At 39.2% G+C, this 11629-nt stretch overlaps 1 protein-coding gene across 1 annotated transcript; it reads left to right on the top strand.

The window, feature by feature from the left end:
- The first annotated feature begins 479 nt into the window (after nt 1-479).
- nod1 (nucleotide-binding oligomerization domain containing 1) lies at nt 480-10177 on the top strand. The gene is made up of 11 exons (XM_016514040.1): nt 480-994; nt 1860-2034; nt 3661-5464; nt 5567-5650; nt 5733-5816; nt 6724-6807; nt 7000-7083; nt 7188-7271; nt 7368-7451; nt 7993-8076; nt 8840-10177. The coding sequence occupies exons 1-11, from the start codon at nt 821-823 to the stop codon at nt 8910-8912; spliced, it is 2814 nt and encodes a 937-aa protein (XP_016369526.1). The 5' UTR covers nt 480-820; the 3' UTR covers nt 8913-10177.
- Nucleotides 10178-11629: the final 1452 nt, after the last annotated feature.

The following is an 11629-nucleotide window of genomic DNA, read 5'->3' as shown; positions in this document are numbered from 1 at the left end:
ACTAGTTACTTGAAAAAAGTAATCTGATTACGTAACTCGCATTACTTGTAATGAGTTACCCCCAACACTGCTGCTGAGTAGTGATTGTGTTTTTCAGCAATAGTGTGCACCCTTAATTTACAGAGAAAAGAAGGTCTGGGAAAAATCTCCATACAAGTTCTTTGTGCATTTTTCTTTTTTTCTACTTGTTGCTTTGCACCTTTTGTTAGAAAATGTTTATTTACTATGTATTCAAGTTTTTTTAAGGTATCTAGTATTTTAATATTTTATCTAAACATTCTTAAAAATTAAAAGTTTGCTATCATTTGGAAGCGTGTAGGCCTTCCTGCATTATTACGCTGTTACATTATGATTATATATTCAGTGGCATAAAATGACAACAATATCGCTTATCGCAATTATTTCTGGTGCAATATATCGCACAACAAAAAGTTGTTATTGCCTAGTCCTGGCCACACAACTCGCACTCAAACAAGCTTTGCACGGCAGAAATGATCATATCCAGGGTGTTTTCACTAATCCGGGTCAGATTTCATGTTTTAGTTTCACTTCCTAGTTAACATGGAAGGTGCGGAACCAACTACATTCGGTCAGTCAGTTTAACCTTCGCAGATTCCGACGCTTTCGTTTTCTGTTTTCTTTTGCGCTAGCATGTTGAAATGGCTAAACTTTACTAAAATATATCGTTATTGCAAAACTCAGTCTCGCTTGATCGACGCCGATTTCTCGCCTCAGACGCCGACAATGATGCGACTCCCGGCCGCACGTCTGTGAAGAGCCTGGGTTGGATGCATCATTACGTTCAGTGTCCTGCTATGAAATGGGCTCTTACAGGAGTGAGGACTCTCACCTGAAGCTGCTGACTTCACACCGAGAGCTGCTGGTGGAGCAGGTGAAGAACACGCAGTGTGTGCTGGACAATCTCCAGATGAACGGCTTCATCTGCACTGAAGACATCGAGATCATACAGCGCAGCAGCACCAAAACTGACCAGGTACAGCACTAACCTCAGAAATGCTTGAAGAAGGTACATTAACATGCCAGTCATGCAGTATATATATCAGTACAACTATTACTGATTACTAACATTATCACTGTACCATGCTACATAAGTAACAACTGTAATAGTAACTAAGAAATATATGAATTCACTGTTCCTTCCACAAATTAAGGCCATAAAAAGATCCTAAATCAGAACAGAAAGTCTTAAATTCATAGTCATGGCACTGAATGTTGCATGCGTTGCTAAAAACGAATATATTCCACTGTATTTCTATCTTGTTTTCCAGTACAAATATCCAATCATCCTTAAATCAAGATGCATTTACTTTTGCTTTCCGAGAAACTGATCAAAGTGAAGTGAGTTTATGCTTATAACAAGAACAAGTATCTGCCAATGAGGCCAGAAAACCTAGTTTTTTCCCTTTTAATTAAGTTGATTTCTCTAAGGCCGTTTGGCAGATATTTGTAGTTTTCTATGTTTCTCGAGTAAATGTATCTTGGTTAAAAAATATCAGACATTTGCATTGGAAAACAAGACAACATATTTGCAGTGTGATCAGAAGCTACAGTAAACGTTATTTCCATATTCTAGGGGCAGATTTATGTATTTTTTATCTTTTGTAAAATAAATTCAAGATTAGTTGGAAGTTGTATTTTCAAACTTTTAAGCACCACTAACACAACTCTTTGCATCTTTCCTTGGTCTTAAAATGTCTCAAATTTACCTTCATAAAACAAGCATACACTCTGGTAAATGTGAAATGTTAAATATTAAATGTTTATTATATATATACACACACACAATCCACAATATATATTTCACAATTAATCAACTCACCTCATTTTTGGACACGCAGGTACGCAAAATCCTGGAGCTGGTTCAGAGTAAAGGAGAGGAGTGCTCCGCGTATTTCGTACACGTTCTTCATGAAGCATACGACGCTTACATTGATCTGCGGCCTTGGTTTGAAGAAATTCGGTACACACCATTAGACACTATTAGTGTCATACCAGTGGTTAACACAGACCCGAGTGAGTATTTTAATTTAAAATGACATATAAAATTCAGTGTTGGGGAAGCTACTCTGAAACTGTAGCTTGACCAGCTACAAGCTACTCGTAAATTAAAGTAGTTAAGCTACATTCAAGCTACCCTTTTGAAAAAGTAGCTAGCTACACTACAAGTTACTGTCAAAAAGTAGCTAGCTACATTGAAACTACTTTCAATTTTTTTCTTTTTTTTCTTCTTTTTTTACAATTAACATTACAAATAACTAAATAATTATTAATGAAGAATTATAATGAAGTTATAAGTAAAATATAATGAAGTTATAAGTAAAATATTTGGGGTTTAAAACAACATACTGTAATGCAATCATGATTTCAAAGAGTAGGGTGAATTCAGGTTGATTGGGACACTTTTCCAAGCCACTTCAATGACAAAAAGTGTCCCACTCATTTGATTTTGTAAACTATTCGATACACACGATACATACAAACGTAACACCAATGTAGAACAAAATGTATGCAACTTAAACTGGATAAGGAGGAGTCATAAAAGAAGCAGGTTAAACTCACAGCTCATGCAGTATTTACTGACTGTGAATGGAGACGTCAATCATCAGCTACGCGCGTGAACACTGCGCTTTGCGTGAATCCCGCCGCAACCAACCTTTGCCAAATGATAAGCACACTACTATATCACGATTTTATTTTCTGTTCGATTAGTGTTCATTGCAAAACTGTGGGGGGACAGATTATATTATGACCGTTCATCATTGTAAAATAGACATTTGATCTAGAGTGCAATAAAGAAGAAAAATTAATCAGTTTAAAAAGGCTATTATTCACCTCTTGTATGTGCTTTAAGTCTTCGACGTAGACCGCATTTTAATCTTTGTTTTGCTTAAATTACAGTTAGTTGATTCATTTGAAATATCCACTCCTGTACATCCTTTGCAATATCATCAGACGATCTCTTGTCGGTGGAAAGGCTGTAAAGCCGAGTGATGCGGGCAAAACGGAATGTAGCGTTTGGTCGCGCTACACCGCTACTTGCTGGAAAAAGTAGTTCAGGAAAAGCTACACCATTTTAAAAGTAGCGTCGCTACTGTAAAGCTACTGAAAAATGTAGTTAAGCTAGTAGCGTCACTACTTGTAGCTAGCTACTCCCCAACACTGATAAAATACAGAAACCATGAAAAGAATAGTCCAGCTCAATATTCATAATTTTTTACAAAAGATTTTAGTCAGATTTTTGGAATGTCATACTGTAGGACACTATATTTATGCACTTGAATATTTATGACAATATTCCACCTAAAGTTTTTGCATCTTTGCAGTTAGCAAGTACTGTGAGAAGCTCAGATATGAGCTGGGAAGAGACACTCAGTTCATCTTTTAAAAGTAGCGTCGCTACTGTAAAGCTACTGAAAAATGTAGTTAAGCTAGTAGCGTCGCTACTTGTAGCTAGCTACTCCCCAACACTGATAAAATTTTACAAATACAGAAACCATGAAAAGAATAGTCCAGCTCAATATTCATAACTTTTACAAAAGATTTTAGTCAGATTTTTGGCATGTCATACTGTAGGACACTATATTTATGCACTTGAATATTTATGACAATATTCCACCTAATGTTTTTGCATCTTTGCAGTTAGCAAGTACTGTGAGAAGCTCAGATATGAGCTGGGAAGAGACACTCAGTTCATCACGTCGTACTCGAAGAGCGAGGAGACGCCGCTGGAGGATCTTTACACGGACACTCAGATGGAGCTCCTGAACGACCGAGGTGAGAGTTTGGGATACTTGCAGAGTCTGGATGAGCTTCTGGGAGACCAGGGAGTCTTCAACCCGCAGGCCGAGACCATCTTCATCACCGGCGACGCTGGCGTGGGCAAATCCATCGTTCTTCAGAAGCTGCAGAATCTGTGGTCCAGAAGAGAGCTAAAGACTCGCGCCAAGTTCTTCTTCAAGTTCAGATGCAGGATGTTTAGCGCCTTCAAGGAGACCGACGAGATCTCGCTGAAGGATCTGATCTTTAAACACAACTGCTATCCAGACGGCGACCTCGACAACGAGGTCTTCACCTACATCTTGCGATTCCCAGAGACGGTGCTTTTCACCTTTGACGGATACGATGAAATCCAAACGGATTTTGATTTGGATAACGTGCCGGAAACGGTTTCCCCGGAGGAAAAGACTCGTCCACTTTTGCTTCTCATGAACTTGCTTTGCGGAAAATTGCTCAAAGGTTCCCGGAAGATTCTGACTGCACGAAGTGGCACCGAAGTCCAAAGCAGAGTGATCTGGAAGAAGGTCTATTTGAAGGGATTTTCACCTGAACACCTGAAGAGATACACGGCTTTGCATTTCCCAGAGAAGGAACACAAGACAATGGTGACCGATCAACTAGACGCCAATCCTCACCTCTGCGGTCTTTGCTCCATCCCGTTGTTCAGTTGGATCATCCTCAAGAGCTTCAAGCATCTTCATTCGGTATATGACAACTTTGAGTTGCCGGATTCTTGCATTACGCTCACAAACATGTTCTTGCTTCTTTCTGAGGTCTTTCTTGGACACTCGACTGCACGTCCTGGTCTTTTAAAACGGAGTACGAGGTGTCCAGCGGAGACCTTTAAAGCTGGTGAGCAGAAGCTTGCGGCTTTCGCTCGACTGGCCTTGCATGGTCTCGAACGGGGAGGACTTGTGTTCAGTATGGAGGAAGTGACATCCTGTGGATTAGAAGATGAAGTCCTTCAGTTTGGGTTTCTGAGGCCTGCTTCTCATTACAATGGATGCGGAGGCTCTGCGACCTTCGAGTTTCTCCACGAGACCCTCCAGGCCTTCTTAGCGGCGTTTTCATTGGTGCTTGACTCCAAAATCACTCCTGAATCTATTCTAAGTTTCTTCTCCAAATGCGAATACAAGAGGTCGTCGCATCTCTCCTGCTTGCCTTGCTTGGGAAAGTCGACACCTAGAGATAAAGACCCTTTCCAAACCAACTTCCAATTCACCAATTTATTCTTATGCGGCCTCTTGTCCAAACCCAACGTGGCACTCCTGGAGCATCTTGTTCCTCCGGCGTCATTGAAACAGAAGCGCAAGATGCTCAAGTCTTATCTGTCCAACAGCGTGAGAACGCATCTTAAAGGCCTTCCTCGTTATCCATCCACAGACATTGAGGGCGACAAGGTGCATGCAATGCCAAATTTCTTGTGGATGCTGCGGTGCATATTTGAGACTAACAGCGAGGACGTTGCCAAGATGACGGCCAACGGCATATCGGCGGATTACATTAAGATCGCCTTCTGTAACATTTACTCTGCCGACTGCAGCGCGTTGAACTTTGTCCTCCACCACCGTAGGAAGCACCTGGGGGTCGACATGGACAATAACAACATCAACGATTACGGCGTGAAGCAACTGAGACCCTCTTTCAGCAAAATGACAGTAGTAAGGTAAGAAAAGCCAGACAGGGTTTGGCTTTACCCAAAGAACTAGAACTACTAGAATGGAATTACCAGCAGACTGAACAATAATTGAAGTTCCTACCTTTTCAGATTTTGCGTGAATCAGCTCACTGACAGCAGTATCGAGGTTCTGGCAGAGGAACTCATCAGACACAAAGTCATTAAGGTCTTGGGGTGAGTTCATACGTTCATCTTTATGTTATGTTGCTGGGTTTTATATAGACTTCAATCTACTCTCTTTTCATTGCATTTTCAGTCTTTACAAAAACTACATCACAGATGTTGGAGCCAAACTAGTAGCAAAGATCATTGAAGAATGTCCACACTTGAGGGTCGTCAAGTAGGTATCCCGTTGTTGTATGTTGATAATGGAAGAATATTTAACTAATAACATTCCCTGTGATATGAGGACATGCTGCATGATTTGGAGATATTTATGATTTTGTATGCATGCACATCTGCTATTTTAAAGATGTTTTTACACATACGGCATTAAAAATCCATTGCTCCGAAAAATCTTTACTGACAGACCATGTGGTCAACATTTGGACTTTTTAACCTCGTGGTCTGTCATTGCATTGTTTTGGAGCATTTAGCAAGTGTGTTTTGATTTGACTGCACCTTATTCCTCTGTCTTGGGGTGAGTTCATACGTTCATCTTTATGTTATGTTGCTGGGTTTTATATAGACTTCAATCTACTCTCTTTTCATTGCATTTTCAGTCTTTACAAAAACTACATCACAGATGTTGGAGCCAAACTAGTAGCAAAGATCATTGAAGAATGTCCACACTTGAGGGTCGTCAAGTAGGTATCCCGTTGTTGTATGTTGATAATGGAAGAATATTTAACTAATAACATTCCCTGTGATATGAGGACATGCTGCATGATTTGGAGATATTTATGATTTTGTATGCATGCACATCTGCTATTTTAAAGATGTTTTTACACATACGGCATTAAAAATCCATTGCTCCGAAAAATCTTTACTGACAGACCATGTGGTCAACATTTGGACTTTTTAACCTCGTGGTCTGTCATTGCATTGTTTTGGAGCATTTAGCAAGTGTGTTTTGATTTGACTGCACCTTATTCCTCTGGTGTGTGCATGGTTTTATTGATGGGATTAAACATAGTTTGCAATGCTTTCCAGATGATGCACACCTTAAAAACGATCTGTAAACGTACACATTTTCACAGGATATATAGAATGCATAATTCATTTACACTTGTTTGTGCTTCCCATAGGCTCGGCTGCAACAACATCACAGGTGTGGGTGGGAAATACCTTGCCAGTGCAATTCACAAGAGCAAATCTATCTTTGATGTAGGGTAAGAATATGTACAGGAACATTTAAACCCGGGCTTTAAAATGGTGTCGCCATAATATCATACAACACCCTGCTCTTTTTTATGCATATTTTTCTTTGGAATTCCTGTGTTTTGAGGGTTTTAAACTGAATTTTACAGAAATGATCCAAAACTATGGTAAAAGTTTGGTGAAATTAAATTACTTGGTTGCAGAATGTGGGGAAACACCATCGGTGACGAGGGCGCAGATGCGTTTGCAGAGGCTCTGAAGAATCACCCAAGCCTGACCAACCTCAGGTAAGTCTTGCATCATCAAATGACTCTCCTGTCTCCATTCTGAGAAATTCAGCTGTCAGATAAAGAACGAGCAATCTGAGATTGATTATTTAATTGCGGTTTAGTCTCTCTGCCAATGGCATTACGTCTCACGGTGGAAGAAGTCTTGCAAAAGCACTGAAGGAAAACAAAAGCCTTCACATCTTCTGGTACAACTGAATGTCATATTTTCTCATGCATGTGAAAATAAAAAGATTTAATGATTGTTCCCAGATGAATTCTTATTTAATATGCTTATTTTTTAGGTTGATACAGAACAAAATCTCTGATGATGCAGCGTCGGACTTTGCTGATGCCTTCAGATCCAACTCTGCTCTGACGCATCTGATGTATGATCGATTATACCTTATTATTTCAGTAATGCACAGTAATATCTGCTTTACACATGGCGCATGCTCATTTTGGTGTCTGATTTAAAAGTTTACAGTATTCATTTTGTGCATAAACAAATATTGAAATGCAATGATGCAAATACTATTTGTTTTTGCTGCATCTTGCATGCTTTGCTTGACAAAAACTGCATGAAAATGCACTGTAGCCTATGGACATTATTATATGTGGACAATATTCTGTGGTGACTCAAAAATCACTCAGAAAGCTCAATGCATGTCTGCTGCAAATGCAAAATGTGTGAAACAATTTTAATCATTAGTTAAACGTACCCGAGATCTTCACCTGTGTGCTGTAAGACAACTAAACATACATTAAGATTAATAATGCTTGGTAATTTATTAACTATTAGATCAGGATGTCATTTATATTTTGATGAACGCGTTTATATTTTGATCAACAATATGCCAATGCACTTCAGCTCTGTATGCACAATATCTTTGCACTGACGGATTGAATAATCCATTCAACTCTCTATAGGCTAATAGAAAATGAGTTCACCATTCATGGAGCCAAAGAGATGTCTGAAGGCCTGACTAACAACACTACACTGAAGGAAGTCAAGTAAGATCTGCGATTTGATCCAAAAACTAGAGTTTGCATCATTTTAATGGCATAAAAGCTGTAATAAAAGATTATTCTGCCCTCAAAGACACCTCAGTTTCACCAGATTTTAAAGCATTGCATAACTCTGCAATGAAGTCAATCTCATAATGCATTGCGACAAGCTCCACCAAAGATGGTGGAAATGTCAACACCATTCAACTCTCTATAGGCTAATAGAAAATGAGTTCACCATTCATGGAGCCAAAGAGATGTCTGAAGGCCTGACTAACAACACTACACTGAAGGAAGTCAAGTAAGATCTGCGATTTGATCCAAAAACTAGAGTTTGCATCATTTTAATGGCATAAAAGCTGTAATAAAAGATTATTCTGCCCTCAAAGACACCTCAGTTTCACCAGATTTTAAAGCATTGCATAACTCTCTGCAATGAAGTCAATCTCGTAATGCATTGCGACAAGCTCCACCAAAGATGGTGGAAATGTCAACAAGAGTAGTGATAAAATGGCTCGGTATAATACAACACATTTTACGCAGTATTGGTGTGTGCAATGTATTTCATCACATTAACTCAATTGAAATCTATTGAGTTGAGTATCACTGCTTATGCAGATTGTTCCAAATCACTCACTAATGAGGTGTCTTACACGGCAGCTCACCAGGTTTTGGAACAGAGCCCTAGTTTTCCCTCTTAACTAACCTTACGTGAGCAGATCAGGTCTTCCAGTTTCACACATTTCCACATTTTCTGGTTCGTTCACAGCATTAAAGGAAGCCGGGTTTCTGAAGAAGAAGAACAAATCTATGAGGGTGACAAGCGGCTTCGCTTCCACTGAGAAGAAACATTAAAACACGTGATTTGAGAAAAAAAAAAATCTGTGAGAAAAGGAAGTTGGTGTCATTCCACAGACACTGGTTTACTTCAGTATCAGAAGCACCACTGGCTGTGAAGGCAAAACCCATTCAAGGCTTTCAGGTTTATTACTGTCGCTCTGACGCAGGTTTTATACAATCATACTTAGATTAAACTCTTTGGGAATACTTTTTAATAGGGATGCACCGATACAATACCGATATCGGGCCGATACTGCACTCCTGTACTCATTAAAACGCTCCAATACCAAAAGCACACGGCGTGTGAAGAGTGCTGTATCCAGACAAAGAACCACCGACAACAGAACAAACAGAGCAGAATGGAGTTATTAGAGATTAAGGATATCTATGCATGTATGTAATCAATATAATGTTAAACATTCACGCCTGTATAGCTGATGTGCGCGAGCTAATAAGCGTAGTGGATTGAGCACAGATGCGCGAGCTTGTCGAGTGAATATCACAGACAGCACTGGAAAGTTTATAGATCGGCCGGGAATGTCAAAAGCAAGTAAGTAAACGAATGCACAAGTTACTAAAAGCTACTTGACGGACAGTAAGGAGAGAGAAAGCGAGCGAGGGAGAGCGCGCGCACTGTTGCATGATCTTGATTGCGGTTCGTTCCATTAGCACATGCATCATTTGGACTAAAAACAAACAAATTATAGGGGCATTCACTATAAACAACATTTTACACGTCAATCGTATACAACTTCATTTAAAGCTTAAGTGAAACTCGCAGCCTGTGTGAATGTGCCGGGCTTTATGTGTCTCTCATTCTGCACCAACACAACTGTTTGGCTTGCTTGACGTCGCTTTGGAATATACAAGTCGCAGCACATTTCAGATAATAAAAAACGCAACTTATATTTTAGAAAATATAATTTGGTTTCTCTACCCAGTGTTTTTAAATGTTATAAATGCAATGAAAATACAGGTATGGTTTTGGCAAGTACCAAAAATGAAAATATCGGTATCAGACTCGTTCTGGAAAAAGTGATATCAGTGCATCCCTACTTTTTATATAATGCATTTTAAAATATTTTTAATGCATTGTAATGCACCTTCTAATGCATTGCATGGTCTCATTGATAATTGTACAATACTTTGTTCATTGTTACACCTTTAGAAAGTAAAATGCATTAAAACACACAACAAACAACCCAGGAACATGACAAGGAATCGGCAAATATTATAATGCATTTTTAACTTTGGTTACAATTATTAATAAAAAGATATAATGCATTACAATACACATTATGAATGTCTTATAATGCATTATACATAGGCTTCAAGTGTTATCAGGATTTTTAATAAATTTTATAGATTCATGTATTTGCTCTGAAAAGAGCGACACTTGAACATTTATAATGGTGCTTTTATCAATCTGAGAAATTATTGCATGCATTCAGTCATTGTAGTCAAGTAGATGATTAAAACATTGCAAATAAATCTCTCTCTCTCTCTCTCTCACACACACACAAACAAACACACACACACACACACACAGAGGGACATCCAGACAAGTATGTAAAGATCTGTGCTTCAAAAGATTTAGCTTTTTTTAATCTCATTATCTCTGTACATAGTTTTTTTACACATATGGAATGTCACAATATCTCTAAATCATTAAAAAACCCCTTATGATCATCCGGGTGGCCACTGTTAACCTTTCACATTGAGATCCAACACATACAAGCTTCCGTTTGCTTCCTTTGCATCTCTTCAGGAAGTTGCGCAACTAGTTGTTATGTTCCTCTTGACTGCTGCAAGGATGAGAAGCTAGATCAGACAGATCGTTACCTGATGGAGTTTGGTAGCAAATTAAACAAACAAAAGCTTTGACTGACAGTCACGGATCCGGTCGGATGCATCAGGCTCAGATCTGCTGGAAACACGTTTGCACAAAGCAGCAAAATGTCAAAGAATATCAGCGTGGATTTATTAATTACCTAAATTATATCTCGTAAAAGAAGTTTTGCAAATGATCTAATATCTGGTAAGGCTTTTTAAAAATAGTGGCGTTTCCCATGCAACTTGTATATCTTCTCATCTCTTCTCATATGTGATCAGAAAACCTGCAGAAATGAACCTGACGCGGCCTCACATTGAAACCGATTCTCATTTCCATCAACATACATGATTAGCAGCATTTTAAAGCTATTATGGCACTTTGATATGCCGGGTCGACTATGGTAATACTCTGAAGTCCAATTCAGCTTCAGCGGGTCATGACTAGTCCGCAGGTCAAATTCAACACCAGCTGACCAAAACTAACCCTTCAGATAAACTCAACCGCTTGAGGCTTTACTTAAGACTGAGAATGAGTGTAAAATCTCTAACAAAATTTTTTTTAAAAATTCCCTTGTCAAATCTGCGATTAGTAACTTTACAAAACTAGTAAGCAGCGCGTCCGTCTGAAGCATCAAACCTTAGAGAACGGCCACCTTTCTCCAAAATATTATGACGTGGATCTTGGGAAAAGCAGCTGAAATGTGACCCAGAGTGTTTATGATATCAATCAATCAATCAATCAATCACACTCACTCGCTCGCACTCACGCACGCACACACTCACTCACTCACTCACTCACGCGCACACACTCACTCACTCACGCGCACACACACACACACACTCACTCGCGCACACGCACACTCACTCACTCGCACACTCACTCACT

Source organism: Sinocyclocheilus rhinocerous, unplaced genomic scaffold, assembly GCF_001515625.1.
Source record: "Sinocyclocheilus rhinocerous isolate Xijiao unplaced genomic scaffold, SAMN03320098_v1.1 scaffold2611, whole genome shotgun sequence".
Classification (NCBI taxonomy): domain Eukaryota; kingdom Metazoa; phylum Chordata; class Actinopteri; order Cypriniformes; family Cyprinidae; genus Sinocyclocheilus; species Sinocyclocheilus rhinocerous.
This window is presented reverse-complemented; position numbering and strand designations above follow the sequence as displayed.

What these genes read in the sequence shown, in the direction of transcription:
- nod1 (XM_016514040.1), top strand. Translation starts at nt 821, where the DNA reads ATGGGCTCTTACAGGAGTGAGGACTCTCACCTGAAGCTGCTGACTTCA. An exon ending in AAATCTATCTTTGATGTAGG is followed by an intron (nt 6,808 to 6,999) that starts GTAAGAATATGT and finishes ACTTGGTTGCAG; the next exon opens with AATGTGGGGAAACACCATCG. An exon ending in AAAAGCCTTCACATCTTCTG is followed by an intron (nt 7,272 to 7,367) that starts GTACAACTGAAT and finishes CTTATTTTTTAG; the next exon opens with GTTGATACAGAACAAAATCT.